The following is a 27,759-nucleotide window of genomic DNA, read 5'->3' as shown; positions in this document are numbered from 1 at the left end:
CCCTCGGCCATCTCTGTGTGGAGTTTGCATGTTCTCCCCGTGCATGCGTGGGTTTTCTCCGGGTACTCCGGTTTCCTCACACATTCCAAAAACATGCTAGGTTAATTGGTGACTCCAAATTGTCCATAGGTATGAATGTGAGTGTGAATGGTTGTTTGTCTATATGTGCCCTGTGATTGGCTGGCCACCAGTCCAGGGTGTACCTCGCCTCTTGCCCGAAGACAGCTGGGATAGACTCCATTCATAGATGAAGTGCCATCAGGAGAGTTAGTCTGCTGCGGGTCCTGGGATCATCATCATGAAGAGGTGGACCACCTCAGATCTTGCCTGATACAGCCATACAAGTGTAAAAAGAAGTTAACCACTGCTAACTTCTCTCCCTATATCAAACACACGCTTGGGTAAGATGACGTCATTGGCAAAGGAATACTGTATATCCATTCAAAATTAAACAAGGAAGTTCTCTCCAACAAGGAGGCTGAATCTCCGGAGCCCCGGGTGGCCAACCACTAGTCCAGATCATCTTTAGAAGTCCTACTCTGTATAGTTTTCATCATCTTAATGTGTGAGCGAGGACATTAGCAGGCCGTCCTACACGCCCGACGCTAAGTTGCGTGAGCTTCATGCTCTTTGACAGGCTGCAGCTCAAACAGCAGGGAAGGAAACCTCGGGGCAGACCTAACCATCTCTGACGGGGGCTTTAATTTCCCATCATGCCAGAGGGCATCTGGGGATCCTCCAGGGAGGAGACTGGGGGCAAAGCTTGGGTTAGATGTTGGGGGAATAGAAGTGAAGTGTCGGTACTACATTTTCACATATGCTTGGAATAATACAAGTGGCTGTGGCGGGCGGGGGGAATATTTTTAATAAAAGGGTGAAGGGATGACAAGTTAAGAAAATAGTTTCAGATTTCTTTCATGTGTGTGTGTGTGTGTGTGTGTGTGTAAAATTCTGCCTTTACACAGATAATCATGATTGACACTGTTAGACACATATCCGTTTATGAATATCCATTATTGTCATCATTACATCATACTGATGGCTTTATCCAATGTAATATTGACAATAATTACTTTTTTTGGTTCAATATAACAAAATTAACTGATGAAATGAATACAAATAATTATCTGTAGTAAAGAGAAACGTGTTCTGCTTAAGTTAAACCAGAATAAATCTATATGTATATACAAACATTTTATATTTGAACCCTGTTATTGTGGAAAGATCTTGGAAGTACAACTTTTTAAAATATTAATATCCTTGGGATTAACAAGGAGTGAGCAGAGAACTGCTAAAACAATATTTTTTTTTCTTAGAAATTGTATTTAAAAAAAAATAAAAATCCTAGCCAACTCTGTTGGAGAGTAGTTTGTTACATATTTAAATATGTAACATTCAATATTGTACATTTTATATATATATTTAATTCAAATTATATTTAATTCACCTCCTTTACATTGTAGCAAATCTGATTGTATAATAGCTATATCTGAAATGTTAATTTCATTTAAAAATCCAAATCTGCCAATCAAAACAAGCCATTAATTTATATAAAAAAGTCCTCCCGCATCCATTGTGTGTGGTGTAATCAATTATTAAAGCTATTTTAACTTTAACATAATGGACTTTGTCTGGTGGTGGTCTCCAAATGACAGAGAAACTAATGTTTTAATTAGCCTCGCTCCCTCTCAATGATGCACTGAATTAGTTACTTGCAATATTTATGAACATTCATTAGGTGGAAGGGGAAGGCTTTAGACATTTATACCCCCCCGCCCCAACTGAACTAAATGAACGTATCAGTGATTTTAATGAGAAACCAGCTAAACAACTTTATGAAGCTAATGTATGTGGAGGCGTTTCCCCTGTTGACCAATAGGGGGCAGCAGGCTTTTAAGGAAGGACGCCACTTCATTTTCAGTTTTCCTGTAGCTTCTTGTTGATTTGTGGCCACGTTAAATGGGGATGCATACACTTATACAGTTAGACGTTAACACCAGAAGCTCCTTTCTTTTATTTGATGCTGATGTGTTTAAGGACACCACGTTTTACAGTGATGTGTAATAAGAAAACTAAAAAGGTAGGTATTTTTCATCCAATATGAGGTCCCACAATTGTGTGTTAGAAGTCTGTTGTCCAACATGTGGTAAGTTGTTGAAAGTTTTGTGTGTCTGTAGATGAATGCTAATTTGTTTGAGCATGTTATCTTCTTTTTACATATGCTGTATACTGTACCTCAAATGCAACAACTTTGCATTAAGGACTGGGGCAGAAGGACAAACATGCTGGCTTAGGTGTATGAGCTACATTGCTAACATTACACTCACTTTAACAACAATGTCATGCTCAGCTAGCTTATTCACGGAAGATAGTCAAAATAATCACGTCTGTAGCTGAGTGGTAGTTGACATAGAGTACATTTAAGAGGTGTAGAGAAGCCTCCTTTATTCTTTTTTTAAACAAAACTGTTCTTTGTGAGGGCGGCACGGCGGTCTGGTGGTTAGTGCGCAGACCTCACAGCTAAGAGACCAGGGTTCGGTCCCCGCCCTCGGCCATCTCTGTGTGGAGTTTGCATGTTCTCCCCGTGCATGCGTGGGTTTTCTCCGGGTACTCCGGTTTCCTCCCACATTCCAAAAACATGCTAGGTTAATTGGCCACTCCAAATTGTCCATAGGTATGAATGTGAGTGTGAATGGTTGTTTGTCTATATGTGCCCTGTGATTGGCTGGCCACCAGTCCAGGGTGTACCCCGCCTCTCGCCCGAAGACAGCTGGGATAGGCTCCAGCACCCCCCGCGACCCTCGTGAGGAAAAAGCGGTAGAAAATGAATGAATGAATGAATGAATGAATGATGTTCTTTGTGAAGTGGTGGGTATACAGTCGAGGTTAATTGGTTCTAGGCCCGGCTGCCGCAAAGTAGGATTCAATGTTAATGAATGAATGGAATATTTAAATAGAGCATAGAAAACCTGTTCATGACCTTCTAGAAACATTTTTTTGACATTATTAGAGCCTTGTAGACATTAAATAGTCACTTTTATGTATTGTATATCACTTTATATATCACCTTTATGTATTGTCTAATATAGTAGACATGATAAGCAATAATATATGGAAACTTTCTTGTTGTAGTATCTTGAACGTTATGTTGGTCGATTGCACGGCATTAAAAAAAGATCAACATCAACATATCACGTCGACAATTCAGCTAGCTTTGTTTACATCGCATTGCACACTGCTTATGTGCAGGCTACGGGATCAAGAGATGATTGCCGCTTCATCAATAACAATCAGTCAAGCTATTTAGTCAGCCTCTGATTTATTCTAAGCTTAAGATTTGGTTTGAATTTGAAGACCAAATAGTACCACTTCCACACTGAATGGGAGAGTTTTTTTTTTGCAAGTTAAAATAATGTAAATTGACAGAAAGTCTCATCAATATAACATTACAGACGCCTATTGAACAGAATACTCGATATTATTTGTCTTTCAGTATGTTTTGATGAATAATAAGCAAACAAGTGCGGGAAATTATAGATTTTTCTCTGGTTTGGTGCTCATAAACAGGCTCTCGGAACATATTGTACTGTTGGAACGTAATGAAAAAGACATATTTACACAAGAGGGGGCATTTTAGAGCTTAGAACCGCACTATTTGTAACTTCTATGTAGTAATGGGTGTATTAGACAAAACTCATAATGATGTACAACTCAAACTGATAGAAGTACATGATGCACCAATGAAGGTTCTAATTCACTTGTGTGGTGTAATGCCTGGAGAGACGGCCCCTATAGTGAAAGTTTGTTGTGGTGACATCAAGAAAGAGAGGGAGAGCCAGAGGGAGGAGATTTTTTTTGGGAGGAGAAGGAGGAAGGGGGGGGGCTCTCCTCACTGCAAACCCTCAGTGCGCACCAGTCTGTGCTGTGCCACTTCCCTCTCAACTTTGCTACTGATGACTTCTTCTTTCTTTTTTATGACACAACCTTTAGAAGCTGCCTGTGGATGGGGTGCTGTTTTGGATTATTTTGTACCCTCCCCAAACTAAAACCTTTAATTTCTCTGAAGGGCTTTAGAACTTGAAGGAGACCAAGTTTGGAGACTCCTCGGAGGGATGCACCGTGAACTGCTTCACTTTTTTGCCTCCATGTGATTTAACAACCAAAAAAAAAACACAAAGGAGTGCTTTGATATTATTTGGCTCTTTTCCCAGCTCCTTTCCCCCCCCCCTGGAGATCCAACTTTCCACACGGATTATCGGTGACTTACTTCCAGTGGATATCATGCAGCTTCACCGGCTTTGGGCTCTCATGGTGCTGTGCGCCGTGTGCTCCGTGGATGGATGCCCACACAAGTGCAGCTGCTCTGGATCCCATGTAGACTGTCAGGGTCTGGGTCTGAAGACGGTACCAAAGGGGATTCCACGCGGTGCTGAGCGCCTGTAAGTGTGCTTATTTGTACAATTCTGCAAACTAAGATTTTAGCATTCATAGAATATGAAGTTAAATGCAAATATTGCCTTACAAAGTGGAAGATTATGGGGATAAAATGCAGCTTTGCCCTTAATTTGAGTGCTTAAATTTAAGAAACAATTACTGATTCTACATTTTAATGAATTAAATGACATTATTTATGCTCCAAGTTATTAGATGCCGTATGATAATCCACAAAACTGACTGAAAAAGTTGTCAAACTGGGTTTAAAATTATTTAAGTGAATGAAAGGACATTATTCCTGTGTTTTAAGAAGTGAAAAAGTTGTCCAAAAAGTTGATTCTTCAGTTTAGTGAGTGAAATGAGCATCTCTATCAAATGTTGTGTTGGAAGTTATGTGGGAGTCCCAAAATTAAGTTTAAAAATTTGTCAGGCTGTGTGTAAATAAACAATTAGGTCCCAAGTTGTCATTTTAATGAATGACATGACATTATCTTGCTCCGAGTGGTTCAAAGTTGCATAGTAGTCCCCAAACTGATTGGAAAAAGTTGGGTTTAAAATTGCGAATCAGCTAAGTTGTGTTATTTTATGTCCAAAAATTAAGTGAAAAAGTTGTCAAACTTGCTCTTAGAGTTGAAAAAAAGATATTGATTCTTTAGTTCAATGAGTGAAATGAGCATCGCTCTCCCAAGTCATGTTAAAAGCTGCATGACAGCCCCAAAACTGAGTGAAAAAGATGTCAAACTACGCTTTATTGAATGAAAGGACATTCACAGGCTGTATTAGAAGTCGAATGATGCATATCAAATGACTTATATAACGAATATAACGCACAAAAAAAAATCATTTCAGCTCTTTTGGGGAGCTTTCCCAACAAGTGTGATAATGCCACACATGCCTCTGCATGCTGCAAATGTATATGGAAGTGATTATGCATGCTAATAATGGTGCAGCCCCCCCCCCCCCCCCAAAAAAAAAGCCCTGAGGTTGATCCACAACACAGCCAAGCCTGCAGAGACAACAAACACAATCAGTGCCGTAGTGTCAGTTTGCCTGCTGTGAGAGTGGATAGGTTTAATATAGGCTAGGATGATTTTGCAAATACAACAATATAATTATTATAATGGTTTTAGTCAGCAGTGGTGTAGTAATGTAGTGCATATTGTCAATACATGCACATGTACCTAACATAGTGACCTGCATGAACATGCACACACTTCTTCCAGCGTTTGACCTTCTGGGACCTGTTGCCGTTTACACAGCAATCCCCCGAAGACATTTACACTCTAAGAAAATAAATAATTAGAGCAGGCTGTGATGGTGGAGGAAGAATGGGGGGGTTATTCTTCCCCAGGGAGAAATATTTGGGGGCAGCACCCCCCCTTCACGTACCTGCCCCTCCAGAAATGTGTTTATGTTGCCCTGATTTATCCAGGTCAGTGTTCTAAAACTGCCCGCCGTCTTCTTTTGGAAAATTCTTGACAATGGAAGCTAATGATGGAGAGACATTGTTGGAGAAGCGAGGCGTCTTCATAATGATCATGACAGAATTATTCCCGCTCATTGCAGTGCATCCGAAAATGTGAACATGGAATGACGATTTGTGTCATATTTTTGCTCATATTCTGGCAAAAAAAACCCTGCTAAACACACAAGTTCTGTTGTGGCTTCGACCCTGGGACACTTTGTTTATTTGTGGATGGTGAATGGAAAACAGAGCGAGACATCATCAGATCTTTTATTTCATTCTCAGCGAATGCTCTTCCAGCGACACTTTTTGGTTTGGAGCTTCTGAATATTTATCAGTCTGCAGTTGGATGAGACCCCTGAACTGTTAAAGGCCCCATAGTCGATTATTTTTCAGCAAACAGAATCCCACAATAGTCCGTTGGAAGTGAATTTCCAGGCTTGATGCTGGAATGTAGACAATTAAAAAGTGCTTTTAGTAAGCCCCACTGGGAACAAGCCGTGTTGGGTGTCCACGATCCTTACTTGAACACATATCTTTCTCTTTTCAGTCCGTTCTAAAGATATAAAAACAGATAAAAAGAGACCACTCATTACTGCAAATGGGACACACCTATGTCGCCTACAAAGACCACTATTAAAACAGGGGTTTATTGTTTGATATACAGTACATGCTGTGACCATGCAGTAACAGGTACATTTATGATAACATGTAATACTTACAGTATTTTGCCTTATTTTGGTCCTTTTTTGGACTTTTTTTCCACAAGGCTTTGAAAACAGTGTGCCCTTTTCCCACTTTTTACTAATTTTCACTCCCCATACAATACAGATATTTTTCGCATTTAGCATCGTCCGATAGCGATTCAATATCACAACAAATCATACATGCTTCTGTTGCTTATTCTGTAGTGTGGAATGTTAGAAATGTTAAAAAAAAAGGCTTTAAGTGATTTTACTCACATTGTGGTTTATACGGCTTCAATCTGTGACGTTTTTTCGGAAAATGTTAAGTCATGTTGTTTTGTGGTTGAATATCTTTAATGGTAGTCCAAAAACTTTATGTTTATGCAAATTGTACTTTTTTTGGCCTAAAATTAGACTTTTCTGGCTGAAAAACAAAATGCATTCAGAAACGTGACGCTATGCAGTACTCCACCTTGGTCATTAGGTGTCAGTAATGTTCCTGTAATATTTGGTTAGGTAGACTTTAGCAACAGAAGCATATGTGAAGCAACAGGTAAAGAAAAAAAAAACACAATAATGAAACTACAACTCCTATTTACTCCGTAGCTTACATTAATAATGATGGTTTCCACCAATACTGCAGAAATGTTTTTATTTTTATCTTGCTTGTGCTGCTACTATTACTACTACTATTCTTTATCACTTTATCGCTAGTTTGAAACATATGTATGCACTTTGAAAACATTGTAGATATGCAGAAAAACTCCCAGAAGTGGTTACGAGTACAAGACACAGGTCGAGAGCAGGGGGAATAAAAGTCTATGATGGAGGAATAACCTCTGGATAACCTGGAGAATGGAATATCGGACACCATAGGGAACGTTAGGCTTCTTTGTAATGTCTTACAATTCATCTAGTGTCATTTTTTTTTCTAAGATGTCAATTTCATTTCACGCCGTTTGCCAGCAGGAGGAAACGGTTCCTTCCCGGCTATCAATAGAACATTTGGAAGGTTAACAAGGCAGCCTCACCTCTCTGTTTTTTTTTCTTTCCACATATGAACATTTTCTTGAGGCCGGCGAGTCGCTTCTCATGTTCCCTCCTCGGGAAGCCACTTGAGACCTCATTTGCATCTAATTTGAGGCTCAGCGGGTTGAACAAAGCTGAGGAAAATGAAGCCGAGCGTTTGCTTGGCTTCTCATGGGGCCAATTCACACCTGCCCGACACGCCGGAGTGTTGTTATTGTATTTTCATCCAGGAGCTCAACTGTTCATGTTTCAGACACAGTGCAAAATAAATAGAAGCATAATAGTAGTACATGGCATACATATACAGTGAGCAGGATTACAGCAAATAATACCATTTCTACAGAACCTTGTGGTGCATGGGTCAAGGAGGAAGCCATTATTTTATGAGGATCTGTAGTGGTTGGTGTCAAAGGAAGTGTCCACCCCTGTCAGAATCAAAATGGCACCATCTGTCGTGTTCATTATCCTCCATGAACCAGGATGTAGTCTAACAGGTAAACAAACTTAACATGGTGCTTTGGGTTTTCTTCTTCTTCTTTCTCTTTGGGCTTTAGGGGTCGTCACAGCAAATCAATCTCCTCCATCCAACCCTATCTTCTGCATCTGAACCATCTCAGTCTGGCCTCTCTGACTTTATCTTCAAGGCCTCTAATATTCCTATCCATGCTGATCCTATCCATCATGGTCACTCTCAATCAGAACCTCAGCATTCTCATCTCTGCTACATCTTAAGTGTAAGATCCAACTTGCATCCCAGTCGAGGAACCCAAGGACCACCTGTCATCAACGAGGACCCCTCTGATCTCCAATTGGGATATTCCGGAATATATTCCCATCAGTCTTGAATGCATGAGTCATCAATGGGATTTGAGCTTCAATTGCACGTATGGTTCATGTGTTGCAAAAGCTTGCGTGCGTTTGCCTCAGCCAGCTTTACAGTAACACATTTTTTATTTCTCCACCTTGCCAGCATCTTCATTTTTATTTTATTTTTTTTAAGGGACATTTCGGCGGTTTTCCTAACGAGTAACACCTTCCCACGTTGGCACCCTCTCTTCAGGACTTGCCAACTCTTCCTAACATTTCTCACTCTTCTTTTTTCCATTGCACCCCCCCACCCCAATAACTCCTCCCTCACCTCCCCAGCTAACACACACACACACACACACCTCCAGTTTGCCAGAAACATCCCTCCAGTAGAGTTTTCACAGCTCCCATTTCTCCTGGCTTTGCCAACCTACCACTGTGCATGACCCAACAGGATGCTGCTGTGTGTGTGTATGCACATTTTCAATCCTCTGATTGGTAGAACTGCCACGCCCCTCCATCTACGAGGCAGCATTCCAACGAACGGGGACTGGAATCTGCTTGTGGCCCGATAAGTCAAAAGAACCGCGCCGAGTGTTTTTAGTCATTGCCGCTATGATTCTCATCCAACCACAATGTGTTCCTTTTCTTTCTTTTTTTGGACGACGTGCAGCTTTTTAGTGATGTTTTTGTTTGTGCTGCACTTCTGCGTGTTTGCGGGACGCCTCAGCGAGAACGTTTGGTGGAACACACGGGCAGGGTAGCAACGGTGATGTCATGAGTGTTATTGCTATTGCAGACACACGTCTTTTTTTTTCTTTCCTCATTCTTTTGAAAAGATATAAAAAAAAGCCACAATGAGCTTGCTGTTCTCAAACAGTTTTTATAATACGCCGATGATCATCATCATCGGCAGCCATTCTGTGGTCACCATGTTTGATTCACTGAAGGCTCGCCAAGTGGCGCAAGGGAGTTTTGGAAAAAAACAAAGTTTGGGCTCTGCTTCTAGGTCAGTGGGTGATGCTTCAGCTGACCTTTTTTCTCCGTAATGACTTGTTCTGCCACTGAGGCAGCCAGCTGGATAAGAGAACAGTTGGTTACGGCCCTGCTGAGAAAAACTGCAACACATACAAAACAGGACGAGGTGCTCACACACTGGCGCCCTTATGCAAAGTCATGCATGCACTTAAAATGCTTGATCAGATTAAAAGGAGTGAAGTGGTGGGTTGGAATTAAAAGGATGCAGAACTTGTTGCTAGTTAAGATTTTTAGGAGATTTTATGTATCATTCATGTTCTCTTTTTCACCAGTTTTAAATAAAGCTTATTTGGACAATAGTGTAGTGTAGTATTGATGCTGGAATTTAGACAGCCCTACTGGGAATGCACATTTTTGTGTGTCTGTACCTTGTGTGTCTGCTCATGAGCTGTGTGTGTGTGTGTGTGTATGTGTGAGTCTTTCCAAGAAGGGCCTTTATGCAGGTTTTACATATACACTGTCATTCTGCACTTGTCCATCATAAGAAATGCCATGTATCACATAGTATATTTGACATAATATAATGAGGATACAAACCTCAACTCATTCAATACCAAAGATTAATGTTATTTTAAATGGATGTCGCTTTTAGAGCACTTTCAAACTGGACTTATATTGCTCATTTTTCAGCCCTTTGTATTGAGTTGTGGACTGCTATAGAGCAGCTACACATGATAACCAACACAGAATCTTTAGCTCCTCCAGAATCTATTTCCTATTAATCTATTACCTTTACCTATTTCAGTTTTAATGTATTCACCCCACGGCCCGCCTCCAGGCACGCCCACTCCGTTGTCGTTGGTCACGAGGACTTCCAGATAGCTGCCGAAACCAACTTTATAGGAGTTGATAAACGGTATAGGAATTGATAAGCGATTAATCTTTTTAAAATGAATTAATAATTAATGCAAAAATATTTTTTTACATAAAGCCATATGTGTTGGATGCTGAATCTGATCGGTCAGCTTGTAACATGTCAGCTTGACCCCCCTCTATAATGCTACACAGACAACCGTTTTTGTTCCGTTACTTACACAAAATAAAAACAAGACGCCGATAAGTTGTTACTTACTGTTTTCTCTCCTGACTCTTCAACATGACCAAGTAAGGAAAGGTGTCGAGCTTCAGCAACGATTTGTCAGCTAGTCCAGCTGCATGCTAGCTCATGTTCACAAAACAGTCCAGTGTGAAATGCCATTTTTCTTTAGCTGGTAGGCAATCAGGAACTCAATGCTACACCGCAGGCGTTACACTCACATTTTATATAGTTGGCAGAGCTGCGGATATCATTTTAAGACGTGTAGCAAAGCCTGCATTGGGATACATTAATGTTAGAACATTAAGTCACATTTACATAACGGTTGTCACTGTGATTTATGGTTGATTTTTACTTTATGGTCAATCACCAAGTTTCTTGACTGACTCGTCGTGATCCAGAACATGACAAATTTAAAACACTTTCTTCCTCCATTTCATCTGGAATATAGACCAAATTTCTTCTTCTTTCCCCCGCTTTCGTTGACCAAGTACTCTGTTGTTTTTTTTTTTTTTATGTGACCACATTGTGAGCTCACATCCCATAATTTGCTGTGGGCTTCATTAACAGTGCAAATAGGAAAGAACAGGCCAAAAGTATCCCACACGATGTGCATGGACGCATGTATTGTCATGCATACGGGTTGGAATATTCAATTATTTGATGGAAATTGTGGCATGAGACACATCACAGTGTGTATGTGTGTAGTGCAAAAATGACGTTTGGAATAATTTGAAGCTGTGCCACTGTTTTGTCACCATAGCAACACTTGTTTACAATGTTTAATGTTCATTATCAAAGTAAGAAACCTGCTGATATTTGACTGTAGCTATTTAAGAAGGCTTGGCTGATGTGTTTCATTATAGAAAGATATGTTGTGATTTATTGGGGCCTCTCCACATTTTACACTACACTAATGCTGTATTTAATAAAAAAAAATACAGACTAAAAGTGAAATAGAGTACAGATTCATTGCATTGCATGATTTATGCACATTTAAAGCCAAAAAAAAAATTAGATTAATCTGATGGAAGTAGTAGTAAATTTTCACTGTTGTCAATTCTTGCATTCGGTCCATCTTCACTGATCAAATCTTTGTCTCCAAGTGACCCCAACTTAATGTGTTTACGAGACTACAACCAGACTATAGCAGCCCAAGTGGTAACCAAACACAGCGCGCCACTTTACAAGCCCTTGTAGATCGCCACCCCGAAAACAAAGGGACGCTCGTGGGCCACTCTTTCATGTGGCCGAGCCGTTGCTGTTGTCACCAAACTGACTTTTTCATTAGCCTTGGCAAAACAGGACGGCTATAAATCACATAAAGCACGCTCATGACTGAGTGGAGACGCTGAAGTTGCAAGCAGAAGGGAAACAAACAGAAATTGGGCAATGAGGACGTGTTTCCACCGAGCGGGACCATTTTAAATCCTTATCTGGCTTGGGTTTCCAATGGCGGGATGGGAATACCGTGACCTCATCGCAACACAACACAGCCTAAAAAGAAACCATGCGAGCTTGACTAATCAGGAAGCTACATTTGGTTTAGCTCCACCCCTTTTAGGTACCCTACTGCAGCAGTTGGACGCCAAAATGTGGTACAGTACGGATAATTTCATACTTTGACCGTGAATGCGGTGGCTGAAGTCACAGTTTGTAATACGCAACTACAAATACGTGTGGCGCTGTGAACCGACAAGCAGACTGAACCATGTGACATATCATACCACAGAAGAAGAAAGGACGCATGCACATAAATCCATCGTCTTTCGCTGGCCAAGGCTCGTCCAGACGTACGATAGTCATTTTGGAAGCAACAAAATACAAAAGAGTGTCGACTGCCGTGAGTCATGAAAATCAAAATATTCAGATATTATGCTGGTTTGTTGTGAAAACCCACTTCTGATCATGTGATAGCGATGGGTGGTTGACGTCATCAGATTATCAGATTTTTCCCACTTTGGAAGCTGTTTTCAAAAAATACCTTTCCAGGGCATCCAGAGGATGGATGAGGGGCTGAAACTCGGCCTGTCACAGCAACAAATTTTGCTGGTCGATAATTGTGCTATTAATTATCGACCGATATTTGATCATTTCAAACTTTTTTTTTTAAACAAAAAACATAAACAATTATCATTAAGATTATCGTTCAAAGATCATTGTCTCCTGTCATGTTTGAGCAACGCAATAGGTGGATAAAAACAGACAATACACTACCAACGTATAATGCAGAATACTAACCAATTACTATGCAAACCTTAACCATGTGCTTTCCAGCCTTTTATTACAGTACAAAAATTGTACAGCAAATCAAAAATTGCCTCAGATGTTGTCAGTTTCAGTTTTCATATGAATTTCTGGAACAAATTAATGATTGTTTTTAAACAACAATATTCGTTTTGGTTTGACTTGCAGTTCTGTGTTAGGATGTTTTGTGTGCACCATGGTTGGGATGGGAACCTTCACAGAAGAACCAGATTTTGTAATGAGTGTAATTTTTTTAAGGAGTAGTGTAAGTGTACTTCAGCCTGCAGTTAAAAAAAAAGTGACCGACTTATGACATCTTTTCTTGTGCCGTCTCCCCCTCATCTTATTTTGGATCTCTTGCTTTTACTCAGTTTCCCTTGGCACGGTCTTCATTCAGACCTGTGACAAAACACTAAAGGCAGTACAGCGTACATCAGTCAGCGCCAAAAAGTCTTCTAAAAAATGTTCAAATGCGACACAAGGCACAAGTCCAAACAAACGTGATGTGATATGAAAACTAGAAGCATAAAATCACCTTCATTTAGACAAAAACATACTGTGTATCACATACAGAGGATGAGATGCCTTCGTAAAGGAGACTTTAGATGTGAGATCGAGCCCATAAGTACACGTAGGTGGGCTCTAAGTGGAGAGCAAGCCGGCGAACCTGGTGTCTCCCACCTGTGACAAAGATGTGTAAGTGTAGTGTAGTGCAGTGTAAAGGTAAGTGGGCGGAGGACGTTACCTAAGATGTTAGTTAGGGCAAGACACTATACTGCAGGCAGTCATTGCAACAGGATATAATAGTACGAACCAAAGGCGTTCATCCATCACATGCAGATCACGGAAATCGGCCGTTAGTGAATGGTGGCCAATCGATCGGAGCATCCCGAAAGAGATGTTCTCTGAGGTGCCAGCTGTTTCATCAATAATGACATACAATACTACTCCAAAGTACTGTACATACAAGGTTACTTTCTGTAGGATTGTCCCTTGAGAATTATAGGTTATCACATACTGTCGAGGGCATATACTGGCACGCGGGGGCATGATACTGGGCCTGATACCAGACAAACCATGTGATGATCTTATTATCACATACTATTTAATCATGAGCTTATTATCACGTACTATTTAATCAAAAGACCATTTTGTTTCCAGAAAATTTTCAGTTTATTACATGTATTATGTAACACAATAATTGCAAAAATATTTCAACAATAATATTTTATCAACAGTCTTATCTTATCAATGTCTGACAATTAAAGTTCCATTAATCAAGTTTGGGTTTTTTGGTGACTGGAGAAGCACTAGGCACTAAGCACTCGTGCGCTGTTCTCTGATTGGTTGTTTCACGGGCACGATACCAGAGCAGTGCGCTCTGAGTGGACAGCTACGGGGGCTGATACTGGACATGGTTAAACTCTATAATTTATCAGTATCACTGCCCTGGGCTTTGACACAGTATCATTTTCGGCCTTTTCCCGTATCATTCATGGGCGCTTTCTAGGGTACAGGGACAATTAATACTGTAGTATGTGATAAGATGTAATACATCACCCCTGCTTTTTCTCCTCCTTCCTCTGGTGACGGACACGCCGTACAGCGCCGGGCTAGTTTTCGGAAAAAGGAAGAGGGCAATTAGGATTCCTTGCGTGGCTGAAAGTTGTCCAGGGTGAAATGGAGCATACCTATCTGAGAGCGGGAGAAGGACGAATAGAGAAAGAAGGAAAAAAAAGAGAAGTGATAAAAGTGCTTTGTGGAAAAAATAACAAGAGATTAGCGCAGGAAGTCCTTTTTGGTCGAGACCTGGATACACTTTCGCGAGACAGACGGACGGACGGAGTGAAGAGTGTTATCCCAGACAGAAGAGGAAGCAAAGAAGGTGAAAGGTCAAGAAAATGAAAATAAGACTTGATGAGTTGACCTGGATAAAGAGCCACATATTTGAAGTCCAAATTTAACTGAAACGCGACAGAGGATGGATTTCATTCCAAGACTTTGTCACCTGCGTTGTCTTTTCTTAAACCTTCCTTCTAATTTTCCTTTCCGCGTGTGCAGCAGCCAGTCCACACTCAACTGGTGGCTGGAGTTGTTCTACAGACACAACACCTGCTGCTTGTCTCCCACCCCATGCTGTAAACACACACATGAGTGGAAATGACAAGTAGTTGTTAGGGCTTTTGTGCTAAAGCCGCTTGTTGGCTGTCAGACTGCCAGCTGGTCAGTAAAAGTGAGAGTAAGGCTTTATGAGCAAAACACACAAAGTGACTCCTTTTTACCCTTTGGGGAAAATGGAGATATGAATAATCGGTGTGAGATGGCTAAAATATAAAGTGCAATACAAAATGTATCATTACTATTGTAAAAAGAAATCATGCACAGTTGTTGTAAGCAATACTTAACATTACAGCATGTGCTTAGGAGGCACATAACGACAAAATGCAGCTCACTTTGCAGAGTCATTGTTGTCCACTCAAGCCATATTGTACTGAATAGCCTGGACAGTGGGCTCTAATACTGTTAAAAATGGTGAATAGGTTTTCTATGCTCTATTGATAAAAAATATGCCAGCTATGAATAAGGAAACCTAATCACTTATTATGGTCAAGGATCAGGGATTACAGTATCACAAAAAAAGCTGTTTTATGCATATTTTTTTCACACTTGTTCCCTTGTTTTGTAGTCATCTGTGGTGAAACCATGCAAAAAAATGCCTTATTTCGATCATTAAAGGTTTAGGAAATTGTTTCAAGGCTCTGATAAAAGGGCTCTAGAGATATTTTTAAAATCTTTACATTTTCCATGACATTTATTTAGCAATTTGTTAATTTGTACAATTTCTCAAGTGTGCAACTGACGAAAAGACAGGAAGCAGAACTGGAGGTTCTCATCGGGAGTGACCAGGATGGATAGGATCAGGAACGGGTACATCATAGCGATATTACATGTTAGAGGCCTTGGAGATAAAGTCAGAGAGGCCAGACTGAGATGGTTCTCATTGGGAGTGACCAGGATGGATAGGATCAGGAACAAGTACATCATAGGGACGTTACATGTTAGAGGCCTTGGAGATAAAGTCAGAGAGACCAGACTGAGATGGTTGGGACATGTCCAGAGGAGAGATAGTGAATATATTGGTAGAAGGATGCTGCGTTTAGAGCTGCCAGGTAGGAGGCGTAGAGGAAGACCAAAGAGGAGGTTTATGGATGTAGTGAAGGAGGACATGAGAGTGACGGATGCAGAAGACAGGGTTGGATGGAGGATTGATTTGCTGTGGCGACCCCTGAAGGGAAAGCCGAATCAGATCAGGATGCAAGTCCAAACATCAGTAGTTAAAAATGACATTTATATAAACAAGAGCTAGTATCTATTATGGTGCTTTCCTTTCTTTAGGTCCTACATTTTACTCATCTTTGTTTCTATAGTTGTATTCCAAAGTAAACAACAATATACTAGATTACATTTCCCCCGATTGGACTTTAATCATACATCTTTCCACCTGACCTTCCACCATTGCTGTTTGCTTGAATGCAGAGAGGCGGGGTACTTGCTACACAGCACAAGTTTCCACCATCAGCAACAAAGATGGAGATAAGGATGAGGGGGGGGGGGAGTTAGAGAGTAAAGGAGTAAAGGAGTTAGAGATTGAGGTAAAAGAGGGGAGATTAGAAAGGAAGAAAAGCAGATTAGAGGGTTTAGTCGACTGTGGACGAGTGACAGCTAGGAGAGAGAAAGAAGTGAGAATGTTGTATAACAATACAATATTATTCAAAGTGGGTCTTATAGGCCATGTTTGCAACTGCACAATTTAGCATACGTTCCAGTAATCTCACAAATAACCACAAAAGTTTCTAATTAATGCTCGGTCAAATGACTGTAGCATTAAAAACTGTGGCTGTAAGCAACCTCACTAGTTGAATTTCACAAAATGGCAGTAGCTGTATGTGAAGTCTCAGCATCAGACGCGTTCTCTACCTCTGAATGCCATTTAAAATGACGTGACTCTGTTATATGTGAGTGTGAATGGTTGTTTGTCTATATGTGCCCTGTGATTGGCTGGCCACCAGTCCAGGGTGTACCCCGCCTCTCGCTCGAAGACAGCTGGGATAGGCTCCAGCATCCCTGTGACCCTTGTGAGGAAAAGCGGTAGAAAAGGAATGAATGAATGAATGAAAAAGTGGAAAGGAAAACTTTGCTTTTTTTAAACAAATAATGTAAACATTATTATAATGTAATGTAAACAAATAATGTCTTATATTGTTTACATTCATTCATTCATTTTCTACCGCTTTTCCTCACGAGGGTCGTGGGGGGTGCTGGAGCCTATCCCAGCTGTCTTCGGGCGAGAGGCGGGGTACACCCTGGACTGGTGGCCAGCCAATCACAGGGCACATATAGACAAACAACCATTCACACTCACATTCATACCTATGGACAATTTGGAGTGGCCAATTAACCTAGCATGTTTTTGGAATGTGGGAGGAAACCGGAGTACCCACACAGAGATGGCCGAGGGTGGAATTGAACCCCTGTTCTCCTTGCTGTGAGGTTTGCGCGCTAACCACTCGTCCGCCATGCCGCCCCTTCCACTTTTTCATGCACTCCAATCATTATTTAAATATACTTAAAAAATGATAAATGATGTAAATGATGGTATATATTTTTTCGGAATTGGAATATTTACAGTGTTTTTATTTCAAGAATATCTTGTTTGACTCCACCTCGGGGTTATAAAAAATAATATATGGCCGACAAATGGATCCTGGGCTGGACATCTAGCTCGAATTGGGACCATTCATGCTCATGTCCGAGGCTGTCTCCTATTAGGGCCCTTGGCAATGGCAGCCTTTTGAAACCTAATATGGTCTTAAATGAGATTTATAAATGTTTAGGTGTGTTATGAAAAACACACACGCAGGCCGTCTTGGCAGGAGCAGACTGTTTATATTTGTGTGTGTGTGTGTGAGTGGCTGTGTGAAACAAGAGGGAAAATTGTGTTTGTTGTCCGCACTCATTCCTTCTGTGCGACAGCGTTTCAATAAACAGCCGTATAAAGGGAAGCAGACTCATGCTACACAATGTATACATGCCACACTTAAGGGGAAGATGAGATTGAATGACAGGCAGGAAACGTGATCAGCTTTCATTTTTGTTTCTTTCTTCAGTGTTTAATGCATATTTTTTACGTTGAAGTTTTAGTTTGTTTGCACGTATGAACGCGTGTGGGCTTCAGTGCCGCTGGGCATTCTCACGCTCCATCCTACATTTGTGTTTCTTGATACTCGCCGAACCCAATCAAGGTTTTTTTTTTTTTTTTTTTTTCATTTTTACCGATGACGTCGTTTGGAGGTTTGTTGTTCATGGCCGAATGTCTGACCCTTGTGTTTTCGCCCTGCAGGGACATGAACAGAAACAACATCACCCGGATCACCAAAGTGGACTTCTCCGGCGTCAAGAACCTGAGAATCCTGTGAGTTTATTTCTAGAATATCCCGGAAAAGTCAATGCAGGGTTGTTGTTGTATTCTAATCACATTTCTGGTGGGAGAAATTTCAAGTATGTGCAAGGGGAAATTCACACAATTCCCCTCAAATGACTTTCACATGGCAGAAAATGATGCACGGATTTACATTTTCTTCCTTTCTGTTTATTCTGTTGTTTCCCTGCAAGAAGGAACCTCGTTACATAGCCATCATGGAGCCATTAGACAAAGGCTATCTTTACTTAATAGGCCTCTCTCTCTGGCCTGACCACTAGATATGATTTATAGATGTTATTCTTCATGCATTTTTAACTGACTTGCACTGGGAAATGTTTATTTTATTTCACTTTTTTTTCCTAAGGAATATTGGCTGAATATTTTTGGCCAGTTCCCTAAAAGATTTATAAATGAAAAAACATAAGGATGAGACTAACCTTAAAATATATTATATTAAGTGTTTGATTAAATAAAAAACAATTTAATACATCTAAACCCAATGGAACGAACTAAATAAATCCCAGTTTTGGACAAAAATGCCTTAAAACTTCATACTTCAAAATAAAAAACAGTGTGCATCTGAATGAGTGTGTTTTTCTTTTTTCCAGTAACATTGATAGCAAATAGAAATAATTTAACATTTTTAGACTTGAAGTTGAATTGGGTGCCCAATTATCAATTTAATCTTATGTATGTATAATAAAAATTAGGGACATCCTGGTCCACATTTTTTGCCCCCCGATCAGATTTTTTCTGTAGTCTTGCCTATCCGGTACCGTTTCTTTATTAAAAAAAAAACCCCAATAATAACAATAATAAACTTTGGTTACAAACATGAATTCATGGAATTGAATATGGATACATAAGATGAATTAAATGATGTCATTGTGAGAAGGAACGTTCTTGTGGGGAAGTATTTACTCGGCAGACTTCCTGATCTGAACAGGTTGAACTGGTGATAAACAGCATACAGAATGTGAACACAAGCTAGCAGGAGTTAGCTTAGTTTATCACGCTAAGTAGTTGTGCGTGTGTGTGTGTGTGTGTGCGAAACTCGGGCTCGATGAGTATATTTTCACCATGTTGTATTGTGCTCATTTTTCGACCCTTTGTATTGAGTTGTGGTCTACTATAGAGCAGCTACACACAATAACCCGCACAGAGAATGTTTTAGATCAAGGGTCTCAAACTCAATTTACCTGGGGGGCCACTGGAGCTAGTGTCTGGGTGAGGCTGTGCCGCATCAGGTTAAAAAAAACCCATATTAAACATATATTATTCTGTGTTAAAAACAGAAACATAGTAAATAAATAAACTGTCTTCAATGCTTGTGCTTCTGCTATACCCTACACTTTTTCAGTGCTTTGGTTCCGGGTTTCTACAAGAAAAGTTCTGATAAAACATTGCACTGTTCTCAAATATCTTAATTTGTATTTTTCTGCACAAAATAAGATGAAAAAATAAATAAACAATTTAATCTGTCATTTCTGGGTACATGATACCATACAGCATCCATATCAAACTCACACATTAAACTTTCATATCACGGCGGGGGCCTTAAAATAGTGTCTCGCGTGCCCCATTTGGCCCGCGTGCCACAAGTTGGAGACCCCTGTTTTAGCTCTTCCAGAATCTGTACCTATTCCATCTGTATTTCCTTTGATTTGTGCTTCCTGCCAAAACGGTCTGTTTTAATTTATTCTACCCAAGGCCAAAGTGCTTCCTAACTATGAACCATATAAGGAAGTCCGCCCCTCTGTGACATCACAAAGGGGCAGTTTTACCACGCCTTTTGAAACCGAGCGTTTTGAGCCATCCCAAACTTCTTTCAGGGGTCACTTCCAAATGTGTAAACCTCATTATCTGAAACTTTGGCATCATTTAACACGAGAATAGAAATTCTAACTCCATTTATAGGTCAGAAAAGTGGAAAAATCATGAAAGGTTCTTTTTGAGGCTTTAATGCACCGGACACAGTGAGGGGAAACTACCGCTGTACCTAACATGCAACACCCAAAGTGAAACTAACTTCACCACGGTGCAGACTTGTCTGCGTGGTGATGTTGCATTGTGGCGGGAGTCGAGTGGCAACCAGCTTTGAGACACATTATCGAACCTAGCATGATGGTGTGTAGCCCTTTGTCACGCCTGCCGATCCCAATAAATATTCCCAATAAAAATACGTTACCCTTCAATCATCATCTGTGGATTAAAGTAAAAATAATTTTGAATTGAATTTTCAAGGGGCGGCACGGTGGACGAGTGGTTAGCCCACAGACCTCACAGCTAGGAGACCAGGCCATCTCTGTGTGGAGTTTGCATGTTCTCCCCGTGCATGCGTGGGTTTTCTCCGGGTACTCCGGTTTCCTCCCACATTCCAAAAACATGCTAGGTTAATTAGCCACTCCAAATTGTCCATAGGTATGAATGTGAGTGTGAATGGTTGTTTGTCTATATGTGCCCTGTGATTGGCTGGCCACCAGTCCAGGGTGTACCCCGCCTCTCGCCCAAAGACAGCTAGGATAGGCTCCAGCACCCCCGCGACCCTCGTGAGGAAAAAGCGGTAGAAAATGAATGAATGAATGAATGAATTTTCTTTTTTTTTTTTTTTTTTTTTTTTTTTTTTTTTGTCCCGTCCAGCCATTGGGGCAGATAGTATTGTTGATCTAAATGCCCTTACATGCTAGACAGATTTGCTCTGTGTCAGGAAAGGTGTTGGCTACAACTTCCCTGTACCATGAAATTTTATTTGCCGTTATTTGATGTCTTTGTTATGCCATTTGGGACGACCGGACCGGAGCAATAAGAAGAACAGAAAAGAAGAAGAGAGAAGAGAAAGGTGGGGTCGGGGGGGGGGGGGGGCAGTAGAGGGAGAGACAAAAACAGCAGCAACAAGAATTCCCAAAACAACAACAGTGACAAACAGAACAGTTAAATGTCAATGATGGCTAAGGGTCACACTGGAGATGATATCAGTGGAATGAAACAGTCCAACTTACCAATAGCAATAGTAACAATGAGGACATGACCCATGATAGTAAACACAATTGCAACCATACAGTTACAGTAATTAAAATCTCATTGCTTGACATCATTATTACTGTAATAATAGCATACCAATACTATATAAACATCAGGGATAAGAGAGTAGATTGTATAGAGAAGCACCCATGTGCTGTGAGTGCCCATATGGAGGTGTGTTGTGTATGTGAATGCGAGTGTGTGAATGTGTAATTGTCACTGAGAGTGACAAAAGGAGAGAGACTGCCTTCTACCACCCAGCAAACCCCGCCCCGCGCAGCCAGGTCAAGCCCCCACCGCCAGAGATCCTCCGGCCCCGTGGGTGTGGGCAAAGCCAGGGCCGACTCCCCAAGACCCGCCCCCGAAGCAACTCCCCGAAGAGACCAGCAAGAGGCCATGGAGGAGCAATCCCAACCGGCAACAGGGCGCCAGCAGGCCGGAGGAGAGCCGCACCCCCGAGACCAGCGGGAGACCATACCCTACTAGGGCAGAAGGGCATCGAAGGCCACACACCCGTGGGCACAGGGGCGCCCCTGCCGACCGGAAGGGAGCCCGTCCACGGCCGGAGGCACCGCCTCCCGCCCCCCACACACCCCCAGGAAGCAGAACCCGGCCCGCCCCAGGCAACCCCAGGCCCGACCACCGACATAGGACCGCCCCGGCCAGGACAGAAGAGGCCCGGGCACACTGCCCCATGGAGGACCGGGCGGTTGAGATGGAACACCCTACGCCAGACCCCCGCAGAGCCCCCCCCCCCCCCCCCGTATATCTACATGGCCATATACCCACATACACATCCACACATATACATATATATATACATATATATATAATTATAATAAAACTAATCATTAATTATCTAAGTATTTAAAACAATAAATACATAAAATAAACTCAGACACATGCACACCCCATCCACTCAATACACACACATGCTGTGGACGTCCCCGGGTGGGGCGTCCAGGGCATCACAGGGTGGGGGACCCAGGGGTCCCAGACCCACAACCAGGCCCCGAGCCCAGGGAGGTACGGACCGCCAAGGCATAGCACCCCCAGACTCCCCTCGACCACGGCATCAGGGCTACTGCAGTGTGGCAGACAAAGGAGCGGGCGAGGGGAGGAGGCCCGCACATGAGCAAGCGGAGGGGGCGAGCAGGCGAGTGGTGAGGCGCCCCACTGCGCCGGCCGACATCCACCGGGCAGCTCACCCCCGTGAGGGAGAGCCATAGCTCCAAGTCACGGGGAGGCCACGCACCAGAGCCGAGGAGTTAAGACCAGCGCAAGGCCCCCGAAGGACCCCACCATCCACCGGGAGGGCCAGCCCCCCCCGCCCCCAGAACCAGCAGCGCTCCACCCACATACCGGAGAACCGTCCACGACGAGCCCTAAGGCAAGACTGGGGATGGGCAAAGACAGGGACAGCGATGCGGCAGAGCATAGGACCAGTGGCAGCAGACACCCAAACGCCCGAAAGAGCACCGCCCCCCCAGCAGACCCCACCCCGAGGAGCATGCTCCCCATCCCCACACGCCACCCCGGCCCCCGTACCCACGAGCAGGATCAGGTCCCCTCCCAACACACAGCCCGGTCCCCGCAGCAGCCACCACAGCGCAACAACCCCAAGCCACCACCGTAGACTTCAGGCCACCAGCAGCGCGGACCCCACTGCCTGGAGGCCGGTGAACGCCCCCCCAGGGGCACGTTGGCGCCCGCGACCCAGGACAGATCCAGGGAGGTAGCGCCAACCATGACACCAGGGCAAGCCCCGGCGTCAGCTGGTTCCAGCGGGACCCCCAGGAAGGCCAGGCAGACCAGACCAAAATATCCTGCAGCCCAGGGCACCCCGAGCGAGCCGCCAAGCCCCAGCAGCCAGCGGGCCAATCGCGGGGGCAGGCAGTAGGCTCTCCGGTCCAGCCCGCTACACCTGTGTGTGTGAAGATGGTATTGTGTAGATAGTGCAATTAAAAATAGGCCTGTCCCATAGGGCTGACCTATGTGTGTGGTGTATGTGTATGTGTGTGTGTGTGTGGAAGGAAGCTGAGCAATGGTGGGTCCCCTGCCTGCCCAGACCCCCCCCAGAACTGAGTGTCTAAGGTGCGGTTAAAATTGAAGGGTGACCAGCCAGAGGAATGCCGAGGACAAAAGGGCATCCGCAAGGAAACCCTTCGCCCCCGGCAAAACCAGTTGCAGGCCACCCCCCAAAGTCCTACATGTATGTGAGGTGGTGCAGTGCAGCAGGGAGGATCGGGGCCCCACACACGCCCACCCCGCACTACCGGCCAACCGAGCCGGGCAAGCCAGCCGCCCGGAGCAAGCCCTGGGCCACAGGACCAACCACGGGCCCCACCCAGCCCATCGTGGCGGCCAGTCCGGCCCGCCAGCTCCCCCCCGGAGGGCCCCACCAGAGATTGAGCCAGCTATGCCACCCCCGGACCACCAGGAGCCGCGGACAAACCACACGCCCCGAGGCTGCTCCTACAACCACCAGAACAGCAGGAACCGCGCCCCGGCAACACATCCGTCACCATGGCAGCCCAGGGAGTGACACCACAGAGACCGCAGGAGAACCGGGACCCGCATGGGGAAGAGCCCAACCCCACCCCCCGGGCTCGTGAGCCAAGAGTGCCAGGGCGGGATAGAGACACACACACCAGGCAGCAGAGCCCACCAGGCAGACGATACCCCAACAGCCGCAAAAGGTGAATGCCCCCCCCAGTCCCACCCTCCACCACAGCGCCGACCCGTCTCCACCATATCTCCCATCCACCCACGGACCCGCCAAGTAGGACACCCCGGAGGCGGGAAGACCGCCACCAGACCGGAGACAGAAGGGGCCAACCAGACAACCCGCCCGTGAGCCACCGGCCAGCCCCACCCCCCAACCCTTGGTCGAGGCCCCCCCACGACCCAGAGCCCACCACCCCGCCCCCCAAGCAAGCCCCCCGCTAATCCCGGCCCACGCCGCGCAGAGCACCACCCCCACCGCTATCCGCCCCGCTACCCACGCACCCACAGCCAGCCCCCCACCCGCCCGCCCCACATCCACCACAACCCAGCCATCCCTCCACCGAAGGGAGGGAAGCAGGTAATGCCCCACCCCAGCACCGCACCTCCCCACCCAGAGCCCAAGCTGCACAAACGAGACCCCCCCTCCCGTATGAGCTTACCAGGCGCCCCACCCGGGGCCATACACCTACCATACACAAAAATTAAAATTGAGAATAAAAATAATAAAAAAAATATAATAATAAATAAATAAATAAATAAATAAGAATAAAGTAAAGTAATTGATAATAATAATAATAATAGTAACCATAATAATAATAGTAGTAATAATAATAATAATAATAATAACAATAATAATAACAATAATAGTAATAACAATAATAGTAATAATAATAATATTTATTGATAGTTATGTATGTATAATAATGATACTACTATTGATACTTAATATATAATAATTTATATAAAATATATTTTCTAATAATTTAGATCTTTTAACTATTTTAGATATGATAATAATAAATATATACATGCATACCTACACACACACATATATAGCCATGTACATACCTAAGAGGGAAGGCTCTGCAAGGGCAGCGGGGTATAACCACCCGTGCCCACACCAAGGGCAGGGCCAAAGCCTCCCATGCCCACACCCCACGGTCCCACACAGTAGCCAGGCCAGAGCACCCAGGGCAAACCCGGCCCACCCCCAGGGGCGAGGGAGGCCGCGGAGGAACCAGCGCCACCGGACGCACACAGGCCCCCCCCAGCAGCAGCAGGCGCCCACCACCCACAGGATGCGGCTCCCCGTCTACCCACCACCCCGAGGGACGGCCTGCACCACCCCCGGGACGACCACCACCACCCCACCCACGCCCCATCCCCAGATCCGGACAGCCCCCCACCAACCCCCACCTGAACCTCCAGGGGGTCAGCCCAGCAGGAAGGGACAGAGATACACGGCACCCACCCGCTCACCCCCCAGACGCCAGGGCAACCCGGCGACCAAGACCATGCCCCAAGCCAGAGGAACGAGACCGCCAGGGGCAGAGACAGGCACACTCAGCCCTTCGAGAATTACAAAAAGAGATTAATTTAAGAGATTAATTATTGGAGCCCATATAGATTGAAATTCTGACAGTTGTTCTTTGGATTCAGCAGACATTCTCTCAATTGCTATATGATCTAACAGAAGATTTTTGTAAGAGGCTATGTTCAGTTTTTTTTTGGATTTCCAATTGATAAGAATGGTTTTCTTGGCAATGCTTAACGCTGTGATGAGGAGTTGTGTGTGATTTGTTTCTACGTTGACTGTAGAAAGATCACCCAACAAGCATAATACAGGTGAGGAAGGAATAGAGGTCCCAAGTGCCAAAGAAAGGTCCTCGCACACTGCTTGCCAGAAATTACTAATGGGGGCACATGCCCACATGGAGTGTAAATAATCATCTACTACATGATCTGGGCAGTATACACAGATGTTGGAGTCGCTTAGACCCATTTTAAACATTCTCTGCCCTGTGTAGTGTACTCTATGAATGGTTTTGAACTGAACCAACTGTAGGTTGGGATTTTTTATTAAACGGAACGAATTAAGGCATATTTGCTTCCAGAACTCAGGGTCACAGCTTGTAGATAAATCTAGGTTCCATTTGGAGACTGGGACCCCAACGGTGTTGTCACACTTTGACAAAAGAATGTACAACTTGGATAATGTTTGGGGAGCGGATATGTTTAAGAATTGGTCAATGGTGGGATAGCTTTCCCAAGATATGTTACGAAACCTAGCTCTAATTATGGATTTAATTTGTGAGTATTCAAGAAATGTATTCTGGCTTAACCCATACTGTGTAACAAGGTAAGTGAATGACACAAACTTTCCCCCCCTTATGATATTTTCCAAGCAACTTATTCCTTTGTCATGCCATGTTGTAAAATCCAAGGTTTTTTTTTTAAGCAATATATCAGGGTTATTCCAGATCGGAGTGTACTGGCAAGGATTGAGCGAGGACCTGGTTATTTTTAAAAATTCCCACCAAGCTGTCAGAGTGGTTTTAATATTTATGCTTTTAAAACAATCGTGTTTCCTAAGGATTTGACTTATGAAAGGTAAGTTAAAGATGGGGATTTCTTGGCTAAATGATTGTTCAATGTCTAGCCATAACTGATCCAAGGGGTTAGGTTTTATCCATTTTAAGATATACTGTAGCCTATTTGCCAGGAAGTAATTGGAGAAATTTGGCAGTTCTAAGCCCCCACATTCTTTAGATTTTTGTAATGTTTTTAGGCTTATTCGTGCTGGCTTATTTTTCCAAAGAAATTTATTTATATATGAGTCTAATGACTTAAACCAAGTTATAGATGGTTTGGTTGGGATCATAGAGAACAGATAATTGATCCTTGGTAATATCATCATTTTCACAGTGGACACTCTGCCCATAAGAGAGATCGGCAAAGTTCTCCAACGTTCAAGATCATCCTCAATCGATTTCAACAGTGGGGTATAATTCAAGCTGATCAGGTCTGACAGATTGGAGGAAATGTTGATGCCCAAATACCTGATATTCCCTGAACGCAGTGGTATAGAGGGGGTGCTCTGGAAAACGAAATTAATGGGCAATACTATGGATTTAGACCAGTTAATAGAGTAGTCCGAGAAGGTGCTAAAGTTATTGATGAGTGTGATAGCTTGGTGAAGTGAGAAGTGTGAGTTTTTTAGGAAGAGTAACACATCATCAGCATAAAGGCTTATCTTATGATGAACATTTGTTGTCTGGATCCCTTTAATATTTCCATGTTGTCGAATAGCAGCTGCAAGAGGTTCAATAAAGATAGCAAACAATGAGGGGGAGAGTGGACAACCTTGCCTAGTACCTCTTTGTAAAGTGAATTCTGGAGAGATCAGATTATTGGTTCGAACGGAGGCCTTTGGGATGCTATATAATATTTGGATCCACGTTCTAAATGACTCGCCAAAGCCAAATTTCTGTAGGGTTGCAAAGAGAAATTTCCAGTTAACTCTGTCGAATGCCTTTTCAGCGTCTAGTGAGACGATTGTGGTTTCCAAATTATGGATGATAGAGTGATCAATCAGATTGGTTAAGCGGCGTACATTGCTAACTGAGTGTCTCCCCTTGATAAATCCTGATTGATCGGGATGTATTATATGAGGGGTAACTTTTTCCAGTCTTCTAGCTAATACTTTGCATATTATTTTAAGATCCGCATTAATAAGTGAAATTGGACGATAACTGGAAGGTAATGTTGGGTCCTTTTCTGATTTTAGCAAAAGACTGATTGTAGCAGAATTCATATATGGGGGTAGGCGTGCATTTTCTTTTATTTCCTGAACCATTTTAAAAAAAACTGGGGCTAGCAGTGACCAGAATGTTTTATAAAATTCGGCAGGAAACCCGTCCGGTCCTGGTGCCTTGTTATTTGGCATTTCCTGTAGAGCATCATAAAGATCTGTTAGTGAAATGGGTAAGTCCAGGGTTGTCACCTG

General features: G+C 43.3%; 1 protein-coding gene across 2 annotated transcripts in view; it reads left to right on the top strand.

Annotated features, from left to right (window-relative positions):
- Positions 1-1,885: 1,885 nt before the first annotated feature.
- Positions 1,886-27,759, top strand: part of slit3 (slit homolog 3 (Drosophila)) — a 262,158-nt gene continuing 236,284 nt past the window's right edge. The window contains exons 1-3 of one of the 2 annotated variants that reach the window (XM_058048416.1): positions 1,886-2,080; positions 4,212-4,439; positions 18,144-18,215. In XM_058048416.1, coding sequence (XP_057904399.1) covers positions 4,282-4,439; positions 18,144-18,215 — 230 coding nt within the window. In that variant the 5' untranslated portion in view covers positions 1,886-2,080; positions 4,212-4,281. Of the gene's footprint in view, positions 2,081-3,918; positions 4,440-18,143; positions 18,216-27,759 lie in introns of those variants that run through there. The other variant, XM_058048425.1, reaches the window with a different exon arrangement.

This window comes from Doryrhamphus excisus, chromosome 2, assembly GCF_030265055.1.
Source record: "Doryrhamphus excisus isolate RoL2022-K1 chromosome 2, RoL_Dexc_1.0, whole genome shotgun sequence".
NCBI lineage: Eukaryota > Metazoa > Chordata > Actinopteri > Syngnathiformes > Syngnathidae > Doryrhamphus > Doryrhamphus excisus.
Note: the sequence above shows the minus strand (reverse complement) of the source record. Positions and strands in the feature narration are given on the sequence as shown.